This window comes from Amblyomma mixtum, chromosome 2 (genome assembly GCF_055824585.1).
Source record: "Amblyomma mixtum isolate Tamu chromosome 2, ASM5582458v1, whole genome shotgun sequence".
Lineage (NCBI taxonomy): Eukaryota > Metazoa > Arthropoda > Arachnida > Ixodida > Ixodidae > Amblyomma > Amblyomma mixtum.
Genome location: NC_143013.1, coordinates 288,584,574 through 288,612,488, shown reverse-complemented (window position 1 = coordinate 288,612,488; position 27,915 = coordinate 288,584,574). Strand labels below are relative to the sequence as shown.

Here is a 27,915-nt window from a genome sequence, read left to right as displayed (position 1 = left end):
CGGGTACAGAGACAAGAGCAGGACCTCCCAGTCGTCCCAACTAGATAACGCGGGCTGCCCCTGCGGGGGAGGGTCAGCACGGCAGCCGAAAAGGATGTCGGAGAGTGTGGAGCGAGGGTCGCCGCACAGGGAGCATGCAGGGGAGGTGCCACTGTAGTGAGATTGCAGCTGAGGGGATGAGAGAGAGCGGGCCTGGAGGCGACTCCAGAGGATCTGCTGGGAGTGGGTAAGGGAGAAGGGAGTGTGGTGGACGTTAAGTCCGACGGTCCAAGCGGGGCATTTGCGCGAGCTCTGCAAAGGTGTGCGCCCGTTATCTCGGGAAGCCCGGAACGAGGCTGTCCTGAGCATGGAAAATCAAACCTCGGGCCAATTTATCGGGAGCCTCGTTTCCTGGATTCCCGGTGGGAGCCGGCATCCACTGGAGCTCTACCCTGCGTGGTAACTTTTTGGTGGGGGTGTTCAACAACTCCCAAGCAGGGGCGTGAATCCTGCCTCTCGCGAAGTTGAACAGAGCCGTTTTGGAGTCGCTAAAGATGTAGTTTGCGCTGTAATGTACAAGGGCTAGGGCGATAGTGGTTTCCTCTGCCTCTTCAGACGTAGAGCCCGAGGGAAGGCGGTGTTTCGTTGAGCCCTGCAGTCGGATTGCGCCCAGGCCACGGCGGCCGCGTTTCTATGCACAAAACGTAAGACGCCGCCCATAGGCAACTGCGCATGGGCCGGGAACCTTTGAGCTAGCCTTCCAATCCCCGGACGTGGCGCCAGCGTTTCGATTAAAGCGAAATTCAAAAGATGCCCGTGTACAATGCGGCATCACTGCACTTTGACGAACCCAAGGTGGCCAAAATTCCTGCATTACGCCGAGACCATATTCTCTTCCATCACTGCATTCCTTCTCCACTAGAGTGGGGTGTCCACCGAGAGGAAGCCAGATACCCCGCCTTTCCTTTTCTGTTAACCGACTAAACAAGCACGCATTACTATATTTCGCGTTTCTCCCTACTGTCCACTCACTGCCGACCAAGAAACAAGAATGAATCTTAAGTGGTTATTAGGAACAAAAATGGCGCACAAACTGTCACTTTTAGGGCCGCTTGGGAAAGGCGACCGACTAAACAAGCACGCATTACTATATTTCGCGTTTCTGCCTACTGTCCACTCACTGCCGACCAAGAAACAAGAATGAATCTTAAGTGGTTATTACGAACAAAAATGGCGCACAAACTGTCACTTTTAGGGCCGCTTGGGAAAGGCGAAAGGTCGAACTGAAAGGCGGCAATTTCGACCCCCTGAGAATCATAAACGCACACTGGCCGGCACAATAACCGTTATCGCACAGCCCCACGAACGCCTTATGCATTTCGTCTTCATCAGAGCGCGGCCGCCGCGGCTGGGTTCGTAGGGAGAACGACAAGGTCAAACCATCCCCCAAATCAATAAGAAAATTCCGACTGGTCGCGGAAGAGCTGAACATTTACCTCTTCGGATGGCAAATCGGAGTCGAAGCTGTATTGTGCCGCCCTTTGGCTGCGTTTCCGTCTGGGCTACCGACTGAAAGCTGGGCGTGAGGAGTGCCATGGCGGCGTGCCTGCCCTATGCTTCCACACGGTGCAGTGGAGCAGGCACTCACAGCTTGAAGACAAAGGCGGGACGAGCAGTCACCCAGGCGGCGGAGCTGCCCTGCGAACGCCGAGTCATGTGCACGAAGAATGACAACTACTGACGAAATGCGGTGCCCATAGGATGAAAGACATGGCAAAGCGGTATTTATTGGACGAATTGGCGCATGCATAGTCGCACGGTAGGCGCTCGTGCACACGGTCTAAGTCCATTGCCCGTGACTACGCCATCTTTGGCACGCGACTCCGCGTTCTACGCCGCCGACTCTCGGGCGGAAGCTCATGTCCATACCAACCAATCGAGCGAATCGTTGTCACTGTTCCCGCTATTAATGCCTTGCCTAAATTATGGTTAAAGGATATTCTGAAAAGCTAAAGTTCGGAATTCTCGCCGCTCACGACAATCAAGCCACAGGAAGCAGCGACTAAACGAGCATACCAAAGAGTTTCTCACAAACAGCCGCCACGACAAGCACGATGCTGCAGCCTATTACTTGACCGCTACCGAAGTGGTCATATTGAGTGGGCCAAATCTGAAAGGTGCACCAAAAGCTTCCCATCGAGCATATAACACTTTCTGAAAGACATTGAAAGCTCACCTGGTAAACCCGCCACGCCAGCGAGCACACAAGGGCTATACAAGGGCCGACAGTGGTGTATGCCAGGCCATAATTTTTGCGTACGCGCTATGCTAGGCTGGGTCCTTCGCTGTGCAGGCGTTATTAATATGTTGTTTCGTTTGAAGGGTTTAACATCCCTAAATGACACTGGCTATAAGGGACACAGTAGTGGAGGGCTCCGGATAATTTCGACAACCTGGGGACCTTTAACCTGCACTTACCGCACAGTACACGGGCCTCTAGAATTTCACCTCGATCGAAATTCGCCGCATCCTCATACACCGTGGACGCCAGGGCTGTGCCCTCAAGGACAGAGCAGAACAGCTCCCGACCCCAAACAACAATTTGAATAAGACGTGCTCAACGGTGCCTCGAGTCCTGCGCTCCGGCTGGAGGCAACGCTTAGCTCCGCCAGGGCGACCGCCTTTCTAAGCACAAAAAGTGAGACTTTCCCCTTAAGCAACGGCGCATAGGCCAGAGCATTTGCCTTTTACGGGCAATAAGACCTAGCGTTCTAATCCCCGGGACTGGCGCCAGCGTTTCGATGAAGACGAAATGCAGAAGGTGCCCGTGTACTGCGTGGCATCACCGCATGGTAACGAACCGAAGGGGGTTGTATTCCTGGATGAAGTCGCAACTTTTATCTCTTCCATATCTCACTCCATCCCTTCTCCACTAGATAGGTTCTGATGTACACCGATAGGAAGCCAGACACAACGCCTTTCCTTTTCTCATATTCCACTATCTCTAAACAAGCACGCATTACAATGCTTCATATTTCTCCCTACTGTGCACTCATTACCGAGCCTGAAACAAGAATGAATCCGAAGTGGTTACTCGGGAAAAATTCAGAGGGCACTTTGGCTCTCTAAAGTGCTTCAAGGCGAAAGCGTTTCCTGGCGCACAGTTTGTTTTCTATTAAATTTTTATTTTTCATTTTATTTCTGCTCCTTTTCTTGTTTTTATATTTTTTTATTTTAATGCCTTATTTTATTGTTTTTATTTTTCATTATTTTCTTATTTTTATTTTTAATTTCTTGAATTTATTCCTTTTGTTTTATTTATGAAACCTATGCATTCACTAGATGCGCCTTTATTCATGCTGGAACCTTGAGCCTTCGTGGCTGAGTGGTAGCGTCTCCTCTTCAAATGCCGAAGGCCATGGTTCGATTCCCACCCTCGGCACAGTTTCTTTTCAAGCAGTGACGTCGAAAGGCGGACAAATCTACCCACGCGTCTGTCGACACGGCTGCCGACGCGTCTTTCGACATTTCTACCGACGGCTGCCGACGCGTCTGCTAACGACAGTATGAGGCATTAAAGGCTTTCGCCTTAATAAAATCACGCAGAAACTGTCATTTCTAGGTGTACAGCGCGAGCGGGCCGTAAGGGAAGGGCGGAAGGTGGAGGTGAAAGAAAGCAGAAATTGGGGCCGTTGTGGAGGGCTCCGCCATAATTTCGACCACCTGGGGGTCTTTAACGCACACCGAGGGGTTATTGCACACCTCCACGGACCCCTTATGCGTTTCGCCTTCATCGGATCGCGAACGCTCTGGCTGGGGTTGTGAGGTGTCAGAGCATCACCCACACCTAAAAGAACTTTCTGATTGGTCTCAGAAGAGTTGAACAATTACCTCCTGGGGTGAATGAGAAGAGTCGAAGCTCTTTATTGCCGCCCTCTGCGGCGTTTCAGTTTCGGCCGCCGACTGAACTGAAAGCTGGTCGTGAGGAGTGGCATGGCGGCGTTCCGGGCGGGTTCCTGCCCTAGTCCTGCATGCGGTGCATGCAGTGCAGCTGGCACACGCTCGATGATGATGATGAAGGTGCGAAGAGCAGTCGGTGCAGTCACCAGGGTGGGGCTGATCTGCGCACGCCGGGTCGCGCGCACGAAGAGTGGTAACTAGTGACCAAATTCAGTGCACAGAGGATGACACACTCGGAAAAACGCTATTGTTTGGACGAACTGGCGCTTACATTGTCCCATGGTAGGCGCTCGGGAACACGATCCCACTTCATTGCCCATGACTATGGCTCCGCATTCTACGCCGCCGTCTCTTGGGCGCATGTCATGTCCTTACGAATTCATCCAGCGAACGGACGTCCCAGTCCCCGCAATTACTACCTTTCCTAAATTATAGTTAAACCTAATTCTTAAACACTAGAGTTGAGAATTTTCGCCGCTCACGCCAACCAAGCCACAGGAAGCACAGACTAAACGAGTATACCAAACAGTTCCTCACACACAGTCGACACGACAAGCTCGACGCTCCAGCCTACTACATGACCATTACCGAAGTGCCGATAGGGAGTAGGTCAAAACTCAAAGCCCCACGAAAGGCTTCCCATCGAGCATTTAGTCTTTCTGAAGGATGGTGAAAGCTCACCTGGCAACGCCGCCGCGCCAGCGAGCATAGAGGGGCTGTAATACAAGGAGCGACAGTGGTCTGTGCCAGGCCACAACTTGTGGTGCGGGCAGCATTAATACGTTCATTCGTTTGTGGGATTTTAACGTCCCAAAGTGACAGAGAATATGAGAGGCATCGTAGTGGGGTGCTCCGGATAATTCCGACAATCTGGGATTTATTAACGTGCACTGACATCGCACAATATACGGCCCTCTAGAATTTCGACTCCATCGAGCGTCGACCGTCGCGGCCGGGATCGAAGCCGCTGCCGCTCCGTGTATGGAAGATCTACACTGCACGGAGTTCCTATGGTACAGTGACGGAAAGCCACCAAGACCGCGTCTCTCGAGTCAGCAGCCGAGCACCATAACCACTGAGCCACCGCGGCGGCTACATGCCCTATTCCACTAGTGTACCAGACTAGTTTAGTAGCCCTGCAGCGCAGGATAAGATAACTGAAGAAGACTACATTCACGAGTTGTACAACGCTGCCGCATCGAGGGCACGACGTCTCTACCATGGAACGGCTGGTTGCATGGCCATGACCCCGGTCTCCACACACCGGGAGAGAGCCAGTTTTGGCAATCGCATTTGGACCGACGACTAGAACACAGGCAGTGGGGTGCAGAGAACACTGGGCCTTAGACAAGAATCAGGTGATTCGTGCACATGACTTTGCAGCTATTTCGCACTGGCGAAGGAGTTCAGCAGTAGTGTCAGTAATGCATGGCATCGTCACTATGTCAACCATATAAAAAACAACCTCACACTGATCCCTAGAGGCATCTTATTTTTTTTGTCCTAGTCACATTTTGGCAAAAAAAAAAGATAGTTTTCTACTTTGCAAAGAATTGCTCAGCTAAGCCCGCCAATTCAACAACAATGAAATCGCAACACATGGCAGAGTACTGCCACTAATCTCAATATGCCGAATCGGTTTATTTCTCTTCCAAGACTCTCTTGTCTATCCTGGCAGTGTCTAAACTGTGTTCCACGCCTGCGTGCACTGCACACCAACAAACGCGTCGCATACAGTGCTACTTCCGGACCCTCCCGTAGGAAGCAGAGAACGCCAGAACATCACTAGTCCCTTCAAGAATTACTGAATATCTCTCGGAAGGAGTGGGCACTTACCTTTTCGGGGGACACATCGCAGTCGAAATTGTCGTCAGCTCCACCTTGTAGCGCTTCAGTTGCAGCCACCGACTGACAGGTGTTCTCCTCGTCTTGGCTCCCCGCTCTGCTCCGCTTGCGACGCTCTGGAGCTGGCACAGGAACCCTCATGACGAAGGCCTTGCTGAGGAGCGCCAATGGCCAGAACGCTGGAGGCAGACGCATGAAAGGCAGGGGATGATTCCACTTTGCAAATGAGTAACTGATGCTTCAAGCTAAATCTACGGCTCCAAGTAGAACACCACCTAGGCCGTCCCTCCGACCATGCTGTTTCTAAGTCGCGCATGGCCGTTGTGTGTTTGCGCCTCGCAGGCCTGCTCCAGTAGTGCTAAAACTGTACTGTGACCCTCCCCCCCCCCGCCCCCCAACATCATCCAGCGACGGAGACCATAAAAACTATGCTTACAGGCGTTGTCCGCGATGAGTTTGCTTGCAGGCGGAACAGCACTTGACGCTCGCAGTACTCGTCGGTGCTGCTCGCCATGTCTTCGATGCTCCGTGACGTGAGTTTGCTGCACAAAAAAGATTTTGTAGAAGCTGAAGTTTTGTGACGAAGTTTCGCACATTCTCGAAAGCATTCCGGAGAGCTAGTAGAATGGTTCGTACTGCATGCAGTAACATCGATGTCTAGAAGGGCTCAAACTTAAAAATTTAACTAGAACGAACGCTGTCAAACTCCACATCGGTTTGGTCTGGTTTATGGGGTTTAATTTCCCAAAGCGACTCAGTCAACATCGCTTTTGTCAACGTTTCCACGACAGCAGGGTACGTTTCAGGCCATCCATAACCTTTGCATTTAATTCTCACTGCGTGTCCGAGAACACGACCAGTGTCATCATATCAAAGCCAACCTATGACACGGCCATGACTATAAGCTTGTGAAAATCATAACTTTGAGCTTGTGACAATCATTCTAAAAAAAAATTTGAGATCACTGCGGCGACCCGCGTTGGTTCAATGCGAAAGCAGAACGTCCACATACTATATCAACATCTATGGCTATTTGGACGTCTCAGTATTTTCTGCGTTTTTTCGCGCTTAATTAATTACACCTCATCAATCAAATTTTTCTCCTAGCAACATTTTACCTCACACTATCAGTCGCAATCACACTTTCACATATTTATCTTCAGAGAAGGACGTAATCTTGAGGACAAAATTTTCGGACACTTTTTGCTGACACGACAGAGCTATATAATGCTCTCGCATGAATAGTAAGCTTCCGAGACCGAGTTGAGTTGTGTTTCTTATCAAGAATTCAACCTTCATGAAAAATATGTAGACCCTGCTATCACATATATGCCAACTGAAGCCACCAGAAGTGAGTCCAACAGACCCGTTCTTTGTGGCTTGCTTCTTGAAGGCCGCGCTATGGTTTATTTAACCAGCGCCATAATATTCACCAGACACAATAACAGGGATACGTGCAACTTCAATACCTTCTGAAAAATGGCGCCCACTTTAACGGAGGATATGAAACAAATTATCATGCGGCGTTTAGCCATTCGAGGTAAGGCGCATGATGAGAGCTAGCAGCCTTTCCGTTACCATTTACCGGCTATTATTTTTCGTATTTGTGTTTAGTTAAGGTCCATCCTCGACGGTTATGGTCGATACACTTTTACCGTAGGCAGATGAACTTGAGCTTCCTGGAATCCTTAGCGAGAGTGCCATACGCAGCCACCTCGTATTTGAGGATCTTTGCGTCTTTCACGGGTTGCTTGTAAGGCGTGACGTATGTTCTAGGGCCACTGCTTCGGCCGCGGCGCCAGTTACTCCATTTGTTTTGGTTGCTCGCGAGATCTCTTCACTCGTTTAAGTGTTGTTCTGCTCCCCCTGTTTCTACACGACGTTGTTCTTCGATGCTACAGACGAGACCTTTACCAACACCTCCTCTTTACCCGCACATGCAACCTCCCGGGCTTGCATCGAAGCAACATTGCTCCCCGGTAATGTTTCTCAACCCGACAGCAATAACCTAACACCAGCCCAGCGATCGAAGAAAGCAACTCAAGGACACCCTATTGCGGTGTGTCGCGATTTTATAACCTAACACCAGCCCAGCGATCGAAGAAAGCAACTCAAGGACACCCTATTGCGGTGTGTCGCGATTTTAGTAATGCGAAGAAAGCTCGCGCCCTAGGGCGCGAGCTTTCTTCGGCAGCAGCTTCCTGCCGATGTTGCTTATTGGGTTGCCTAAGCAGTAAAGTTCCAAATCTTTCAATAAACACCACAACTTCCGTTTACGCCGCACCGTCCCGCGGAAAACAAGGGTAGTTTCAAAGCAGACAAGAGCACAGTTAAAAGTGCTCTCTATCATCTGCTTCGAAATAAATTAGCGCTGCTTTTTACGACTAATAAGACAGCAGTTCCAATCCCATTGCTCGAAATGAATTCTTTCCGCTTTTTTTAGCCGACAAGAAGTAACCGCACACAAACCATCTACCATTTCTCCTGGGCGTGAATTACCATTTACGTCATGTCGTGGGATGAGCCATAGTGTAAATCGCTGCTGAAGAAGCTGCGGAAGTAGTCAGGAGGCGAAAAGACGAGTAGAGGTCCTCACCGTTCACGGAACAAAATTACGCGCCGGAGTGGACTGCATTTACTGCGATGTCTTCATTCTTTCACGGCTCTCACTACGTTATTCCTTCTCCCCATGATTGCGTCGTCGTCGGTGTCGGTGTCCGCGTCCCATCCGCATGATTTGTTCCCTTAGTGTAGGAGTACTCTAACAAGGAACACAGATCAAAGGAGAACTACATACACATTTACAAAGCTGCCGGCTCTAGAGCAGGGTATCACTATTCTGGAACGGCCGCTCGAAGGGCCATGACCCCGGTCACCACCCCAAGGTGCAGGCGTGCTTTGGCAATCGAATTCACACCGCACATTAAAACCAAAACAGTAATGCAGACACCATTTTCCTTTGGAAACGGGTCAGGCGGATCATTAACCGTCTACTGCAGCTCTCTTGCCCCGGGAAAGGAGTTGTGGCAGTGCCAGCAACGCGTGGTGTCTCAAATGTTTATTTCACTTTTATATCACTTAATTTATCTCACTTAATTGTTTCAAGAAGATCGCTAGTCGCAACCTCAATATATCGGCTGCTTTCTTTGTCAGAGCCATATTTCCACCCGTTAAAAGCACCTTTTTATGCTGCCGAGAATTTATCGGCCCAGCCCCAGGTCCCATAGCAATGAGATCACAATGCGCAGCAGATAACGCGAAGCTGAATATACGCCAGCACTTTCTTTACTTTCCAAGCTACGCAGATCAGTTCTGGGACTCTTGCCACTGCCTTCCATGGCTGCGTGCTGGGCAGACCAACAAACGCGGCACATATGGTGCTATACTTCCCAACGCCCAAAAAGGCGTGCGGAAGCAGGGAATGCCATACAATCAGTAGTCTCTACCGGGCACTTACCTTTCCGGGGGAGACATCGGAATAGACGTCCTCACAGCTCCCCCTTGCAGCGCTTCAGTTACGGCCACCGACTGAAAGGTGGCTACGATGTGGTCCTGGCTCGCTGCACTGCTCCGCATGCTACGCGGCAGAGCTGGCACACGAACGCTGACGACGAAGACCTTGCTGAGGAGTCACAACGGCCAGATAGCTGGGTATCCCACGTCGCAAACGAGTAACAGCACCTCCAAGCTGAAATGAGGGCTCCAAGTGTCACGCCACGCAGGTCCTCCCTCCGAGCTTCCTCTTTCTCAGTGGTGGCGCATGGTATTCCTGTTTGCATCTTGCTTCACGTGGGGTCGAAAAGTACCATGACCCCCCCCCCCCCCCCTTTGTGCTACGACGGAAACCACAAAAGCCAGGCTTCAAGGCGTTCTCCGCGATGAGCTTGCTTGCAGGCGGAACAGCAGTAGACACACTCGTAGTAGTCGTCCGCGCCCACCACCGTTCCTCGTTTGCTCCTTGACATGAGACAGCTGCACAAAGGGGATTTTGCATCAGGTGAAGCTTTGTGACCAAGTTGCGCATACTGTCCCAAGCATTACGCATCGCTAGAAGAGTGGTTCGTTCTGCAGTAATATCGACGCCGAGAATGACTGGAATTCAAGCTCTAACTAGAATACAGGCAGTGTCAATCTCGATCGCTTTTCTCAAAAGCTTCCGCGACAGCAAGCCCCATTTAACGCCGCCCGTAATCTTCCCCCTTTATTTCTTAGTGCGTGTACAACCACGCGGCCTGTGACGTCAGATGTAAGGCAACTTATGACGACACGGCACGAACTATAAGCTTGTCCCCAACAGTCCTTCCAATTATATATAAGCTTCTGATAACGAGTTGCGCTGTGTTTCTTGTCAAGAAATCAGCGGCTTCAGCCTTCATGAAAATACTGATGACCCTGCTATCACATTCATGCCTTCTGCCACCAGACGTCAGCCACATAGACCCGTCCGTTGATGCTTACGTTTTGGGAAGCTGCGCAGTCGTTTGTAACAAGCATCATAAGGTTCACCATAAATTATGTCCTATAGCGATAAGTGGAACTGCGATCCCTGTTAAAAATCAGGCCCGATTACCCGCAAGAAGCGTGACTGACAACAATTCTGTTGCCATCAGACATTCGTGGTAACGCGGATGACAATGAGCTAGCACCTTTTTCGTTCGGCTTTTGCGAATGATCACTTTGCGGTTATTTTTGGTATTTTACGATTAGCTATAATTCATCTGACCTGGTCGTCATCGATGCTTTACTACAGCATGCAGATGAATTTTAGGGCCCTGGAATCAATGGGTGCGTTCTACTCGACCAGCTCGCACATGAGGACCGCATCGTCTTAAACGGATGGCTTGGAGCACGCCCTTACGTTTGGTCTGGGGCGACTGCTCAGGCCGCGACGGACCTCACTCCGCTTGCTCACGTTGCTTGAGACTCCTGGCCACTGGTTTGAAGGCCGCGCTCTACACCCTAGCTTCGGCACGACGTAGTCCCTCCATGCGACTGACGTGAGCTTTACAAACACAGCCCCTTTACCAGCGCATGGCAACTTCAAGACAAGCAGAGAAACGACAGCACTCCCCGGCAATGATTCTAACATTAGCCAACCGATCGAAGGAAGCAACTTTGAGGGCACCCTAGAACCGCGTAATGCATGACTCTGGTGTAGCGACGCCACCATTCATATCCCCGGTTGAGACACAGAAGCGTACTTTCTCTGCAAGAACTGCGTCCGATCGCGTAAAGCAACGAGGTGCCTCAAGCCACTAAGTGCGCATATGCCTCTAGGTTATTAACGCCAAAGCATTTCTTGCCTAATGAGTGGCACAAGTGGACAAGATGTGTCACCACGGGTTCCAGTGAGAGACCATCAAGTAAGCGTGTAAGTATGATTTGTAATGATAATAATGATTCAATTGAAAGTTTAAATGACCTAATTAATAGATAACAAAATCAATAAGGTAATTAATTTCGCTAATTACTACGAGTAATTAGTGGAACTGGTGAATTACTAGTAGTTCGACCAGAAATGAACAGTAAAAAGATAATCTAAGTAGTTTAATTAAACAAATTGTTTAATCCCTCATTTTAACGACAACTAGGCATTAATGATTGATCAATTAGTAGTAAATTGTAGATAGTAATAAATAAACAGTTAATTATCAAATTAAAAAGTTACCATTAATGATTAATTACATTACCATTAAAGTAAAAGAGGAGTCAACGGAACTCGAAATGGTTGCGCATTTGCGGACGCAAGGAGAATTAAGTGCACCTTTAATTCATCTGACTTTCAAAGAAAGAAGCGCTCTAGCAACCTCGTACGCGTGGACTCTTTCCTGAAGGAATGAAGGGGGCACTTTCTTGACCAGAACAATGCTATGAATCACGCGTGCGTCTCCCGTCCTGCACACTAGTTCGTTGTCCCACTCCGGCGGGACACAGCCCCCACTCCATGCAACGGAAGCCGCGTTTCTGTGGACAAAACGTGAGAAGACGGGCAAAGGCAACTACGCATTGGCCGGGCACCTTTGTCTTAAGTGCTATGAAAGCACTATACTAATTTCCGACCTTGACAACAGCGTTTCGGTGGAGGCGAAATTCAAAAGCCGCCCGAGTACTATGGGGCATCAGTGCACGTTAACGAGCTCAAGGTGGTCACAATTAGAAGCCCTGCACTCCGAGCTTACTTGATCTCTCCCATATTTCGCTCCCTTCTTCCATTCATTCCTTCCCCACTAGAGCGGTTTGGACGTCCACCAACGGAAAGCTAGATAACCCGTTTTTCCTTTCTCAAAACGAATTCTCACTAAATAAGCATGCTTTACTATATTATCTATTTCACCTTACTGATCATTATTTACCTAGCCCGAAACAGGCGTGAATTACAAGTGGTTATTCAGGAATGGAACTGGCTGAGTAACTCGCACTTTTAGGTGCACACCTCAGCCGCACCGCGAGGGAAGGGAGAAAGGTGTAAATGAAAGGAGAGAGAAAGGGGGGATTTAGAGAAGTGCTCCGGAATAATTTCAACCCCATGGGGATCATTAACGCGCACTGACATCCTACAGCTCATGGGCCCCTTCTGAGTTTCATCTTCACCGAAACGCGGCCGCCGCGGCTGGGTCCTTCAGGTGAACGGCCACGTCAAGTCATCAACAAGGCCTACAAGAATCTTCTAATCGGCCTGGGAAGAGCTGATGGTTTACCCCTTTGGGCGAAAGGTCGGAGTTGAGGCGAACGGCCACGTCAAGTCATCAACAAGGCCTACAAGAATCTTCTAATCGGCCTGGGAAGAGCTGATGGTTTACCCTTTACGGCGACAGGTCGGAGTCGAAGCTGTCGTCTTCCGCGCTTTGCGGCGCTTCAGTCACAGTCACTGACAAGGCTGGGCATTAGGAGTGGCGTGGCGGCGTCCCTGCCCCAGTCTTCCATGCGGTGCAGAGAAGCTGGCACACACACGATGAATACCGAGGCGTGAACAGCAGGCGGGCAGTCCTGCGAACGCCGGGTAGCCGGCATGAAGAATGGCATCTAGTGAAGAAATGCGGTGTATGAAGAAGTAAATCCTATAGGCTGGAAAAACAGGCGCGTACACTGTGGGCGCACGGGTGCACGCTCCTACTCCATTGCCCATGACTTCGTCCTCTTTGCCGCAAGGATCCGCGTTCTACGCAGTCGTCTCACGACGGGCGCACAAGTCAGATTCACAACAATTATTCATGTACAGAGAATCTTCAACGCTATCCTCGCTATTGCTCTACAGTGAGGCTGAGGTTCGGAGTTCTCACCCGTCAAGCTGCAGCAAGCTACCGAAAGTACAGACTAAACGAGCATACCGGAACGTTTCTCGACTCTCTGCGAACAGGCAATGCGAAAATGAATTTTTGTGCGCTTACTCCTTTGCATGAACTTCAATTGATGCCCCATTCCGCAAGCAGTCTCACACACAGCCGCCATGACAGGCGGGATGCCAACCGCATTACATGACCCTTAACAAAGTGCCGATAGGGTGTGGGCCAATCTGTTTCTCGGTTCGTGGAGTTATTTTCCGCGGGAAAATATCGATCGTCGATCACTTTGCTTTTCTGAAGGACGCTGAAAGTTCACCTGACAACGCTGCCACGCCAGTGAGCGAGGCCGGTAGTGCAGCATGCCACACATGCCACGCCACTTTCTGGAAAGGCACTCCATAAGTTACGGCTGTGGTTGTCGGGATCTTATCAGTTCGAAAGCATTACCACTCCCATCACGAGAAAAGCCGGCGGCGTGTGTGTGTTTGCATGTGTAATCGCAGATGCTACAGAAAACCCCAGCGATGCAAGCAAGTTACGTCATCAAGCACCCGAACGACCGACACAAAAAGACGAGCACCACCTCGCTGTACAATCAGATACATGTCGTTCGTCTTCATAAACTCGCCACTGGCCAACCGCTAAGTGGCTGACAACGTTCATACCGAAACTGTAAACCCAACCGTTTATAAGCACAGCGTCCCGTGTGGTGTCACACGATTTCTAGTTGCATGTAGCTTACATGTGCTAGTCAAGATGGAAGCCACCTTGCGACAGGGATTCGAACCGACGACATATGTACCTTCAATAGCGTGCCTTCCAAGACTCATATTTTCCCTTAAGGCGCGGTTGCGCTGCCGACCGTAGTGTGACACAGTTACTCCGCCGTTTTGTTTCCTCAAAAACAAATTTCGCATCGAAATTGTGATGCAACCGTGAGTCCTACAGCGTACCGGGTGTTCGCGTATGTACCTGCGGGTAGGTGTCAGTGTCAGTGCAGCCAGGGACAGTAATAATGCTTTCGCATTCTCACACGTAATCCGTGTAATCCGGGGGCAGCGCTAGAACAAAAGACAGGGGCAGGACAGCAATATACACTATGTACAAATCGAAACGTCCCTCGTTTTCATGAGCCCTTCGAACCCTCCTCACGTGGTTGTACTTCCTGCGCTGACTATTACTTAGAGCAGAGAGCAAAGTCCTTCCCGGATATATGCTCTTCAGTGACATCGTGAAAGTGTTGTAAGCAGGTTCCACCAGTCCCTAAGCTGCTTGTTCGGGCGATGCGATCAGCAGGAGCAGCTATAGGCTTTAATTTCCGCACAGAACGCCAAAGCAAGGCAATCATGCTCGAAGCTCTCCAAAGCGCTGTGGTCTAACTTCGAACCATACCCTGTGTTACAGAACGGCCTCAGATGAGTGGCATGACCACCGCCGAAAGCAGCCCAAAAAGCAAAAAACACATCGCGAAGAACAACCAACAGTCACCATTACGCACATCTATGAGCATTGCCAACAGCCCCCACCGAGACTTGGTACTCACCGTTCGGTTTACACGTGCGAGCGACCGCTGCGAGGGACAGCAGGCCTTTCGTGCGCTTCAGTCGCGGACATCGACACAAAGGAGGACGTGAACAGCGGCCTTCAGGTCCTGGCTCCCCGCACTGTTCTTCAGACGCGGCGCAGCCATGGGGGCTACCGGGATAGCAGAAGGTACAGCACGCGGCGCACGCGGAAGTTGTGAGGAAACGCGCGAGTCACACAGAAGGGGGAAAAAAACGCACAGAGCACAACATAAAGCGACTCAAAGCAAAAAAAAAACGAAGTCAGAGAATTCATGACAGAAAAATTATCGAGGGCTCAAAAAGTTTACAACTTCGTAACAAATGCATGTAACTGTCACAAAGAATATGCATTCATCTACTTCTGTTGCACGCGCACCCTCGCCATGATTGCGAGAAAGCGACCATTAAGGCGCGCCTCACTACACTCCTCCTCGATTTTATTGTCTTTACTTCCCTACGGATGCAGCACATTCTCATAGCTGCGCTCTGTCCTTGCGTATAACTTTCATGAGTTTTTTTTTTCTATATAGGGATGGCTGATAGTTCTGCAGCGCAGCCTGCAGTAGAGTTCTTGTCCTTTTCCACTTCCCCTCAGTATTGCTGAGAGTCTGCTGATCTCCACAGTGCTGAGGCTTTGGCCCCAACGATCACAATAACATTCAAAAAATTCTCGAACATCCAACCCAAAACGAGCCACCCGCAAGCATGGGGTGTTCTTGCATTTAGAAAGGCTTACCCTGAACTTTCAAAGAAGGCCAGACGGCATAACATTGAAGGTAAGTAGAAAACTCCAGTTTCTGAGCGAACGGCGGAAACCTGATTTCATAACATTGTCGTTCGCCGCACCTTCGGGGTTCAATGTGCAATACCCTGTTCAAACTACGCCTTGAAATGATGTGCCCATTGCGTAATCTGCCACTCATATTTTCTCTTTTTTTCAGCAACTGCTAGGCCATTATCGCTACAACACATGCGTCAGTATTTTGGTGGTATGAGATGTCTAATGAACGAGGTTTTACAAGCAGAACAGAATGCAAGCTGCGGAGAAGTGCCTGTGCGCACTGAAACTCCTGCGGAAAACATAAAACTTTTTGACTGAGATTCTGCAAAAAAGGGGTATCCTGGCTATTTCATGGAGGATTCTTGCAGAAAGTTTGTGCTGAAAAAGCGGAATTTCATTGCAAGGTATGTTTAATTTCTACGCATTTAGTACAAGTGCCCTGACTCTTCGACATTGGGATATCGATAACTGAAATAAATTATCACCCAGCCGTTCAGACGTGGAGGCAAAGATTTATCAGGAGCATGTTGCTGTTGCCCCTGAAAACGTGCCTTTACTGTCGAAAAAGACGCTGGACTACAAGGCGCAGTGGAAGCGAGCAAAGATTCTGCGTATAGCTGGAACTAAGGCAAACAATTCTTTGCAGCGCAAAGTTTGGGCTTCTTGCTTAGGTGTGACTGCGGGCGAGTTATTCCTACCTTTTTAAGCCCACATATTGTTGACAGCCAAGTCAATGACTGGAAATCGTGGCAGCAAGAAGAGAGGAAGGGTTCCCAGAGCGCCATCAGCCTTCCTCCACGTCTGTTGAATGTGCCATGACTCAAAAACCTGTCTAGGGGGTAATGCATGAGGCAAGTACGCGTCTTCCGCACGGGTTTGCCCATTGTTTGACCAGGAACCGCGTGCGCGTGTTGCCCGTCGCGACGGGTGGGCCGTCTCCCAATGTCGCATAAAACCTTGTCCCGGACGAATTTATATATGTATTATTGCATACTACAACACAGCAATGTGTCCCACTGCTGTTTTGTGCTTTTTATGCTTAGGAAGGAGGCGCAAAACTGTTTCGCGACGGCGCGCGCAACACAGCGGGAGCTGTCGGGCTGTCCCCGCCTTCCTGACAGGGACGCGCGTGCCGCCGCCAGTGGCGCGCGCGTCAGACTGGAGTTAGATGCGCAGGATACCTATAGGCAACTGCGCATAGCCCGGGAACCTTTGTCTTGAGGGCAGTAAGGCCCACCGTTCTAATCCTCGGGCTTGGCGCGAGCGTTTAGGTGGAGGCGAAATGCGAGATATGCCCGTGTACTATGTGGCGTCAGTGAATGTTAAAGAGCACACGGCGGTCGAAAATCCTGCATAAAGAGGCGACTTTATTCTCTGCCATCTCTCCCTCCATCCCTTCTCCACTGGAGGGTTTCGGACGTCCACTGCGCGGAATCCAAATACCCCCGCCTTGTTTTTTTCTCCTAACAGACTATATGTAAACGAAGCGCATTACTCTATACTTCAGATTTCTCTTTATTATCCACTCATTAACGGGCCTGAAAGTGGTTATTCGGAAAACAAAAATGGCGCAGAAACTGTCACTGCTAGGTGGACACCGCGACAAGGTCGTGAGGAAAGGGTGAAAGGTGGAAGTGAAATACAGAAATTGGAGCGGTTGTAGTTGTGGAGTGCTCCGGATTATTTTTGACCACCTGGGGATCCTGAACGCGCACACATCCTAGCGCACAGCTTCACGGGCGCCTTAAGCGTTTCACTTCCATAGAAGAGCGGCTGCCGCTGCTGGGTTCGTGAGGTTAAACCATCACCCACACCTAACAAAATCTTCCGATTGAACATTTACCTCTTCGGGTGGCAAATCGGAGTCGAAGCTGTATTCTGCCGCCCTTTCGCAGCTGCGCTTCAGTCTCGGTCACCGACTCAAAAAGGGCGTGATTGCCACGGCGGTGTCCCTACCCAGTCTTCTACACGGTGCAGTGGAGGTGGCGCTCGCAGGTTGAAGACAAAGGTGCGACGAGCAGTCACACAAGCGTGGTTGCCCTGCGATGCGGACGTCGATTTAAGAATCTTCCTATTGTTCTCAGAAGAGCTGAACATTTACCTCTTCGGGTGAAAAATCCAAAGATGTCTCCTGCCGCCCTTTCGCTGCGCTTCAGTCTCGGCCACCGAATGAACGCTGAGCGTGAGAAGTGTCATGACGGCGTCCCTGCCCAGTCTTCCACACGGTGCAGTGGAGCTGGCACTCACAGCATGAAGACAACGGTGCGACGAGCAGTCACACAAGCGGGGATGCCCTGCGATCGTCGAGTCGTGCGCACGAAGAATGGCAACTACTGAAGAAATGCAGTGCACATAATGAAAGACACGGCAAAACGCTATTGGTCGGACGAATTGCTGCGTGGTAGGCGCTCATACACACACTCCAAATCCATTGCCCTTGACCACGCCATCTTTGTCACGCGACTCCGCGTTCTACGCCGCGGTGTCCATGTCGGTACCGATCAATCGGAGAATCGTCGCTGTAATGCCTTGCCTATGTTATGGTTAAGGGTTATTCTGAAACGCTAATGTTCGGAATTCTCGCCGCTCACGCCAATCTGCCTAAGTTATGGTTAAGGGTTATTCTGAAACGCTGAAGTTGGGGATTCTCGCCGCTCACGCCAATCAAGCCACAGGAAGCAGAGACTAAATACCAAAAAGTTTCTCACACACAGCCGCCACGATAAGCAGGATGCTGCAGCCTATTGCATGACCGCTACCGAAGTGGCCATAGGGAGTTTGCCAAGGCTCAAAGCCGCGCCAAAAGCTTCTCATAGAGCATTTAACCTGTTGTGAAGGACGTTGAAACCTCACCTGGCAACCCCGTCGTGCCAGCAAGCACAGAAGGCCTATACAAAGGCCCGCAGGACGCTTCTGAACAAACCAGCGCAAAAAACACATCAGCGCTCCTGTCCGTCGTGTTCAGCCTTTTTCTTGCTCGTTGTGTTTTTTGCGCTGGTTCGTTCAGAAGCATGTCCTACCAACTAGCATAACAACAAGTGTTGCCGCAGGACGCGCTATCCTAGGCACGGTCCTTCGTTGTGCAGGCATTATTAATACCTGGTTTTGTTTTGTGGGCTTTACCATCCTGAAGCGACACTGTCTCTAAGGGATACGGTAGTGGAAGGCTCCGGAAAATTTCGACCATATGGGGTTCTTTAACGTGCACTGACATCGCAAAGTACACGGGCCTCTAGAATTTCGCCTCCGTCGAAATTCGCCTTTTGGGTGAGCAGCCGAGTGCCATAAACACTGAGCCACCGCGGCGGTTACATGCTCTATTTCCATAGGGTAGCAGACTAGTGCACCATCTGCGGCGTAGGAAGACAAAGGAAGAAGACTACATGCATGTGTACAAAGCTGCCAAATCGAGGGCACGACATCACCGTGGCACGGCCGGTCGCATGGACATAACCCTAGCTTCCACGCCCCAGTAGAGGCCAGTTCTGGCAATCGCATTTAGACCGACAACTCCAAAAGGGGCAGTGGTGCCGAGAACACTTGGACTTCGGCATGAATCACTCTCTCCCACTGGCGAAGGAGTACAGCAGCAGCGCCACTAATGCCATGCGTCGTCACTAAGTTAACCTGCAATGTTTCTCAAGCCGACGGCAGTAACCTAACACTAGACAAGCTGTCGAAGGAAGCAACTCGAGGGATACCTAGAGCGGTGTTGCGCGATTCTAGTGCAGCGACGGCAACATTGATATCACAGGCTGAGGCACGAGCGTGCTTTCTCTGCAGCAACTGAAATTGTTCGCCTAGAGGAGTCAGTTGCCTCAAACCACTCATTTCTTTAAACAAAGCAAAGGTGCAGTAGCAGCCCCACGCACGGTGGACGCAGGGTCTGTCCCCACAAGGATTGGGGTCTTTCTCCACAAGGACTGAACAGGACAGCCCCTGAAGCAGACCAATCCTATGAAAAAATAGGGGCCATTTCGACGACCCACAATAAATCAACGCGAAAGCAAAAGCAAAATGCCCACATACTATATCGACGTCTGTGGCTGCTGTGACCTTGATGTAATATATCGACGTCATTGCTATTTTGACGTCTAAGAATTTCTTCGCATTTTTAGCGTTTATGGCATAATTAAACCCCATCCACGAAATTTTTCCCACGGCAATATTTTGTCACACACTATCTGTCACAATTACACTATCACACACTTATCAAAAAAATTGCATAAACGTGCGGACAAAGTTGGGGGCACTTTTTGCTGACGCGACAGAGCCGTATAATGCTCTGAAATTAATTAGGCGCGTCTCACGCGCCGTGCACAATGTTTCATTAAGTCCTGCACTCCGGTTGCATCCAGGTCACGGCGGCCACGTTTCTATGCACCAAACATAAGACGACGCCCACAGGCAACTGCGCATGGGCCGGGAACCTTTGTCTTAAGGCCAATACGAGCTAGTGTTCTAATCCCCGGACTCGGCGCCAGCGTTACGATGAAGGCGAAATTCAAAAGATGACCGTGTACTATGTGGCATCAGTGGACTTTGACGAACCCAAGGTGGACAAAATTCCTGCATTAAGACGCGACCTTATTCTCTTCCATCTCTCACTCCATGCCTTCTCCATTATAGCGGCGTGCCCACCGAGAGGAAGCCAGATACCCCGCCCTTCCTTTTCTCTTAGCCGAGTAAACAAGCACGCATTATTATATTTCGCGTTTCTCCCTACTGTCCACTCACTGCCGACCATGAAACAAAAATGGATCTGAAGGGGTTATTAGGAACAAAAATGGCCCACAAACTGTCACTTTTAGGGCCGCTTGGGAAAGGAGAAAGGTCGAACTGAAGGCGGCAATTTCGACCACCTGAGAATCATAAACGCACACTGGCCGGCACAATAACCGTTATCGCACAGCCCCACGAACGCCTTATCCAATTCGTCTTCATCAGAGCGCGGCCGCCGCGGCTGGGTTCGTAGGGAGAACGACAAGGTCAAACCATCCCCCACACCAATAAGAAAATTCCGATTGGTCGCAGAAGAGCTGAACATTTACCTCTTCGGATGGCAAATCGGAGTCGAAGCTGTATTGTGCCGCCCTTTGGCTGCGTTTCCGTCTGGGCTACCGACTGAAAGCTGGGCGTGAGGAGTGCCATGGCGGCGTGCCTGCCCTATGCTTCCACACGGTGCAGTGGAGCAGGCACTCACAGCTTGAAGACAAAGGCGGGACGAGCAGTCACCCAGGCGGCGGAGCTGCCCTGCGAACGCCGAGTCATGTGCACGAAGAATGACAACTACTGACGAAATGCGGTGCCCTTAGGATGAAAGGCATGGCAAAGCGCTATTTATTGGACGAATTGGCGCATGCATAGTCGCACGGTAGGCGCTCGAGCACACGGTCTAAGTCCATTGCCCGTGACTACGCTATCTTTGGCACGCGACTCCGCGTTCTACGCCGCCGACTCTCGGGCGGAAGCTCATCTCCATACCAACCAATCGAGCGAATCGTTGTCACTGTTCCCGCTATTAATGCCTTGCCTAAATTATGGTTAAAGGATATTCTGAAAAGCTAAAGTTCGGAATTCTCGCCGCTCACGACAATCAAGCCACAGGAAGCAGCGACTAAACGAGCATACCAGAGTTTCTCACAAACAGCCGCCACGACAAGCACGATGCTGCAGCCTATTACTTGACCGCTACCGAAGTGGTCATATTGAGTGGGCCAAAGCTGAAAGCTGCACCAAAAGCTTCCCATCGAGCATATAACACTTTCTGAAGGACGTTGAAAGCTCACCTGGTAAACCCGCCACGCCAGCGAGCACACAAGGGCTATACAAGGGCCGACAGTGGTGTATGCCAGGCCATAATTTTTGCGTACGCGCTATGCTAGGCTGGGTCCTTCGCTGTGCAGGCGTTATTAATATGTTGTTTCGTTTGAAGGGTTTAACATCCCTAAATGACACTGGCTCTAAGGGACACAGTAGTGGAGGGCTCCGGATAATTTCGACAACCTGGGGACCTTTAACCTGCACTTACCGCACAGTACACGGGCCTCTAGAATTTCACCTCGATCGAAATTCGCCGCATCCTCATACACCGTGGACGCCAGGGCTGTGCCCTCAAGGACAGAGCAGAACAGCTCCCGAACCCCAAACAACAATTTGAATAAGGCGTGCTCAACGGTGCCTCGAGTCCTGCGCTCCGGCTGGAGGCAACGCTTAGCTCCGCCAGGGCGACCGCCTTTCTAAGCACAAAAAGTGAGACTTTCCCCTTAAGCAACGGCGCATAGGCCAGAAAATTTGCCTTTTACGGGCAATAAGACCTAGCGTTCTAATCCCCGGGACTGGCGCCAGCGTTTCGATGAAGACGAAATGCAGAAGGTGTCCGTGTACTGCGTGGCATCACCGCATGGTAACGAACCGAAGGGGGTTGTATTCCTGGATGAAGTCGCAACTTTTATCTCTTCCATATCTCACTCCATCCCTTCTCCACTAGATAGGTTGCGACTTTTATCTCTTCCATATCTCACTCCATCCCTTCTCCACTAGATAGGTTCGGATGTACACCGATAGGAAGCCAGACATAACCCCTTTCCTTTTCTCATAATCTGCTATCTCTAAACAAGCACGCATTACAATGCTTCATATTTCTCCCTACTGTGCACTCATTACCGAGCCTGAAACAAGAATGAATCTGAAGTGGTTACTCGGGGAAAAATTCAGGGGGCACTTTGGCTCTCTAAAGTGCTTCAAGGCGAAAGCTTTTCCTGGCGCGCAGTTTTTCTTCTATTAAATTTTTATTTTCATTTTATTTGTGCTCCTTGTTTTTAGTTTTTATTTTAATGCCTTATTTTATTGTTTTTATTTTTCATTATTTTCTTATTTTTATTTTTATTTTCTTGACTTTATTCCTTTTGTTTTATTTATGAAACCTATGCATTCACTAGATGCGCCTTTATTCATGCTGGAACCTTGAGCCTTCGTGGCTGAGTGGTAGCGTCTCCTCTTCAAATGCCGAAGGCCATGGTTCGATTCCCATCCTCGGCACAGTTTTTCAAGCAGTGACGCCGAAAGGCGGACAAATCGACCCACGCGTCTGTCGACACGGCTGCCGACGCGTCTGTCGACATTCCTACCCACGGCTGCCGACGCGTCTGTCGACATTCCTGCCGACGCGTCTGTCGACACGGCTGCCGACGCGTCTGCTAACGACAGTATGAGGCATTAAAGGCTTTCGCCTTCATAAAATGACGCAGAAAATGTCATTTCTAGGTGTACAGCGCGAGCGGGCCGTAAGGGAAGGGCGGAAGGTGGAGGTGAAAGAAAGCAGAAATTGGGGCCGTTGTGGAGGGCTCCGCCATAATTTCGACCACCTGGGGGTCTTTAACGCACACCGAGGGGTTATTGCACAGCTCCACGGACACCTTATGCGTTTCGCCTCCATCGGATCGCGAACGCTCTGGCTGGGGTTGTGAGGTGTCAGAGCATCACCCACACCTAAAAGAACTTTCTGATTGGTCTCAGAAGAGTTAACAATTACCTCCTGGGGTGAATGAGAAGAGTCCAAGCTCTTTATTGCCGCCCTCTGCGGCGTTTCAGTTTCGGCCGCCGACTGAACTGAAGGCTGGTCGTGAGGAGTGGCATGGCGGCGTTCCGGGCGGGTTCCTGCCCTAGTCCTGCATGCGGTGCAGTGCAGCTGGCACACGCTCGATGATGATGGTGAAGGTCCGAAGAGCAGTCGGTGCAGTCACCAGGGTGGGGCTGATCTGCGAACGCCGGGTCGCGCGCACGAAGAGTGGTAACTAGTGACGAAATTCAGTGCACAGAGGATGACACACTCGGAAAAACGCTATTGTTTGAACGAACTGGCGCTTACATTGTCCCATGGTAGGCGCTCGGGCACACGATCCCACTTCATTGCCCATGACTATGGCTCCGCATTCTACGCCGCCGTCTCTTGGGCGCATGTCATGTCCTTACGAATTAATCCAGCGAACGGTCGTCCCAGTCCCCGCAATTACTACCTTTCCTAAATTATAGTAAACCTAATTCTTAAACACTAGAGTTGAGAATTTTCGCCGCTCACGCCAACCAAGCCACAGGAAGCAGAGACTAAACGAGTATACCAAACAGTTCCTCACACACAGTCGACACGACAAGCTCGACGCTCCAGCCTACTACATGACCATTACCGAAGTGCCGATAGGGAGTAGGTCAAAACTCAAAAAGGCCCACGAAAGGCTTCCCATCGAGCATTTAGTCTTTCTGAAGGATGGTGAAAGCTCACCTGGCAACGCCGCCGCGCCAGCGAGCATAGAGGGGCTGTAATACAAGGAGCGACAGTGGTCTGTGCCAGGCCACAACTTGTGGTGCGGGCAGCATTAATACGTTCATTCGTTTGTGGGATTTTAACGTCCCAAAGTGACAGAGAATATGAGGGGCATCGTAGTGGGGTGCTGCGGATAATTCCGACAATCTGGGATTTATTAACGTGCACTGACATCGCACAATATACGGCCCTCTAGAATTTCGACTCCATCGAGCGTCGACCGTCGCGGCCGGGATCGAAGCCGCTGCCGCTCCGTGTATGGAAGATCTACACTGCACGGAGTTCCTATGGTACAGTGACGGAAAGCCACCAAGACCGCGTCTCTCGAGTCAGCAGCCGAGCACCATAACCACTGAGCCACCGCGGCGGCTACATGCCCTATTCCACCAGTGTACCAGACTAGTTTAGTAGCCCTGCAGCGCAGGATAAGATAACTGAAGACTACATTCATGAGTTGTACAACGCTGCCGCATCGAGGGCACGACGTCTCTACCATGGAACGGCTGGTTGCATGGCCATGACCCCGGTCTCCACACACCGGGAGAGAGCCAGTTTTGGCAATCGCATTTGGAACGACGACTAGAACACAGGCAGTGGGGTGCAGAGAACACTGGGCCTTAGACAAGAATCAGGTGATTCGTGCACATGATTTTGCAGCTATTTCGCACTGGCGAAGGAGTTCAGCAGTAGTGTCAGTAATGCATGGCATCGTCACTATGTCAACCATATAAAAAACAACCTCACACTGATCCCTAGAGGCATCTTATTTTTTTTTGTCCTAGTCATATTTTGGCCAAAAAAAAGATAGTTTTCTACTTTGCCAAGAATTGCTCAGCTAAGCCCGCCAATTCAACAATGAAATCGCAACACATGGCAGAGTACTGCCACTAATCTCAATATGCCGAATCGGTTTATTTCTCTTCCAAGACTCTCTTGTCTATCCTGGCAGTGTCTAAACTGTGTTCCACGCCTGCGTGCACTGCACACCAACAAACGCGTCGCATACAGTGCTACTTCCGGACCCTCACGTAGGAAGCAGAGAACGCCAGAACATCACTAGTCCCTTCAAGAATTACTGAATATCTCTCGGAAGGAGTGGGCACTTACCTTTTCGGGGGACACATCGCAGTCGAAATTGTCGTCAGCTCCACCTTGTAGCGCTTCAGTTGCAGCCACCGACTGACAGGTGTTGTTCTCGTCTTGGCTCCCCGCTCTGCTCCGCTTGCGACGCTCTGGAGCTGGCACAGGAACCCTCATGACGAAGGCCTTGCTGAGGAGCGCCAATGGCCAGAACGCTGGAGGCAGACGCATGAAAGGCAGGGGATGATTCCACTTTGCAAATGAATAACTGATGCTTCAAGCTAAATCTACGGCTCCAAGTAGAACACCACCTAGGCCGTCCCTCCGACCATGCTGTTTCTAAGTCGCGCATGGCCGTTGTGTGGTTGCGCCTCGCAGGCCTGCTCCAGTAGTGCTAAAACTGTACCGTGACCCCCCCCCCCCCCCCCCCCCCGCCCCCCAACATCATCCAGCGACGGAGACCATAAAAACTATGCTTACAGGCGTTGTCCGCGATGAGTTTGCTTGCAGGCGGAACAGCACTTGACGCTCGCAGTACTCGTCGGTGCTGCTCGCCATGTCTTCGATGCTCCGTGACGTGAGTTTGCTGCACAAAAAAGATTTTGTAGCAGCTGAAGTTTTGTGACGAAGTTTCGCACATTCTCGAAAGCATTCCGGAGAGCTAGTAGAATGGTTCGTACTGCATGCAGTAACATCGATGTCTAGAAGGGCTCAAACTTAAAAATTTAACTAGACCTAACGCTGTCAAACTCCACATCGGTTTGGTCTGGTTTATGGGGTTTAATTTCCCAAAGCGACTCAGTCAACATCGCTTTTGTCAACGTTTCCACGATAGCATTGTACGTTTCAGGCCATCCATAACCTTTGCATTTAATTCTCACTGCGTGTCGGAGAACACGACCAGTGCCATCATATCAAAGCCAACCTATGACACGGCCATGACTATAAGCTTATGAAAATCATAACTTTGAGCTTGTGACAATGATTCTAAAAAAAAATTTGAGATCACTGCGGCGACCTGCGTTGGTGCAATGCGCAACCAGAACGTCCACATACTATATCAACGTCTATGGCTATTTGGACGTCTCATTATTTTCTGCGTTTTTTCGCGCTTAATTACACCTCATCAACCAAATTTTTCCCATAGCAACATTTTATCTCACACTATCAGTCACAATCACAGTTTCACATATTTATCTTCAGAGAAGGACGTAATCATGAGGACTAAATTTTCGGACACTTTTTGCTCTCGCATTAATAGTAAGCTTTCGAGACCGAGTTGAGTTGTGTTTCTTGTCAAGAATTCGGCCTTCATGAAAACTTTTCTGACCCTGCTATCGCATTTATGCCAGCTGAAGCCACAAGACGTGAGCTGCAGACCCGTTCTTTGTGGCTTGCTTCTTGACGGCCGCACAATCGTTTATTTAACCAGCGCCTTAGTATTCACCAGACAAAATAACAGTGATAGGTGCAACTTCGATACCTGCTGAAAAATTGCGCGCGCTTTACCATAGGAGATGAAACAAATTATCATGCGGCGTTTAGTTATTCGCGGTAAGGCGCATGATGAGAGCTAGCAGCCTTTTCGTTGGGGGTTTGGTAATTATCATTTACCCGCTAATATTTTGTTTTTGTGTTTAGTTACAGGCCATCTTGCAAGGTTATGGTGGAAGCACGTTTATCGTAGGCAGATGAACTTCGAGTTTCCTGGGATAATTAACGAGTGTGCCATACGCAGCCATCTCGTATTTCAGGATCTTTGCGTCTTTCATGGGTTGCTTGTAGCTAAGGCGTGACGTATGTTCTAGGGCCACTGCTTCGGCCGCGGCGCATGTTACTCCATTTGTTTCGGTTGCTCGCGAGATCTCTTCACTCCTTTAAGTGTTGTTCTGCCCCCCCTGTTTCTACACGACGTTGTTCTTCGATGCTACAGACGAGAACTTTACCAACACCTCCTCTTTACCCGCACATGCAACCTCCCGGACTCGCATCGAAGCAACATTGCTCCCCGGTAATGTTTCTCAACCCGACAGCAATAACCTAACACCAGCCCAGCGATCGAAGAAAGTAACTCAAGGACACCCTACTGCGGTGTGTCGCGATTTTAGTAATGCGAAGAAAGCTCGCGCCCTAGGGCGCGAGCTTTCTTCGGAAGCAGCTTCCTGCCGATGTTGCCTTATTGGGTTGCCTAAGCAGTAAAGTTCCAAATCTTTCAATGCAGTAAAGTTCCAAATCTTTCAATAAACACCACAACTTCCGTTTACGCCACACCGTCCCGCGGAAAACAAGGGTAGTTTCAAAGCAGACAAGAGCACAGTTAAAAGTGCTCTCTATCATCTGCTTCGAAATAAATTAGCGCTGCTTTTTACGACTAATAAGACAGCAGTTCCAATCCCTTTGCTCGAAATGAATTCTTTCCGCTTTTTTTAGCCGACAAGAAGTAACCGCACACAAACCATCTACCATTTCTCCTGGGCGTGAATTACCATTTACGTCATGTCGTGGGATGAGCCATAGTGGAAATCGCTGCTGAAGAAGCTGCGGAAGTAGTCAGGAGGCGAAAAGACGAGTAGAGGTCCTCACCGTTCACGGAACAAAATTACGCGCCGGAGTGGACTGCGTTAACTGCGATGCCTTCATTCTTTCACGGCTCTCGCTACGTTATTCCTTCTCCCCATGATCGCGTCGTCGTCGGAGTCGGTGTCCGCGTCCCATCCGCATGATTTGTTCCCTTAGTGTAGGAGTACTCTAACAAGGAACACAGATCAAAGGAGAACTACATACACATTTACAAAGCTTCCGGCTCTAGAGCAGGGTATCACTATTCTGGAACGGCCGCTCGAAGGGCCATGACCCCGGTCACCACCCCAAGGTGCAGGCGTGCTTTGGCAATCGAATTCACACCGCACATTAAAACTAAAACAGTAATGCAGACACCATTTTCCTTCGGAAACGGGTCAGGCGAATCATTAACCGTCTACTGCAGCTCTCTTGCCCCGGGAAAGGAGTTGTGGCAGTGCCAGCAACGCGTGGTGTCTCAAATGTTTATTTCACTTTTATCTCACTTAATTGTTTCAAGAAAATCGCTAGTCGCAACCT

The 27,915-nt window shown here is 50.1% G+C and overlaps 1 protein-coding gene across 8 annotated transcripts in view; it reads right to left on the bottom strand.

Annotated features, from left to right (window-relative positions):
• LOC149364400 (uncharacterized) overlaps positions 1 to 27,915 on the bottom strand; it is a 55,402-nt gene that overhangs the window by 15,747 nt on the left and 11,740 nt on the right. For 4 of the 8 annotated variants that reach the window (XM_089574335.1, XM_089574336.1, XM_089574337.1 and 1 more), the window contains 11 exons: positions 25,297 to 25,402; positions 24,844 to 25,031; positions 22,948 to 23,173; positions 20,465 to 20,666; positions 17,515 to 17,707; positions 17,257 to 17,453; positions 14,611 to 14,762; positions 12,585 to 12,771; positions 9,242 to 9,756; positions 6,221 to 6,326; positions 5,776 to 5,963 (listed from right to left, as the gene is read on the bottom strand). In XM_089574335.1, the coding sequence (XP_089430461.1) occupies positions 5,776 to 5,925 (150 nt within the window). In that variant the 5' untranslated portion in view covers positions 5,926 to 5,963; positions 6,221 to 6,326; positions 9,242 to 9,756; ... (6 more) ...; positions 24,844 to 25,031; positions 25,297 to 25,402. Of the gene's footprint in view, positions 1 to 1,475; positions 1,678 to 3,870; positions 4,101 to 5,775; positions 5,964 to 6,220; positions 6,327 to 9,241; positions 9,757 to 12,584; positions 12,772 to 14,610; positions 14,763 to 17,256; positions 17,454 to 17,514; positions 17,708 to 20,464; positions 20,667 to 22,947; positions 23,174 to 24,843; positions 25,032 to 25,296; positions 25,403 to 27,915 lie in introns of those variants that run through there. The other 4 variants (XM_089574330.1, XM_089574331.1, XM_089574334.1 and 1 more) reach the window with 1 other exon arrangement.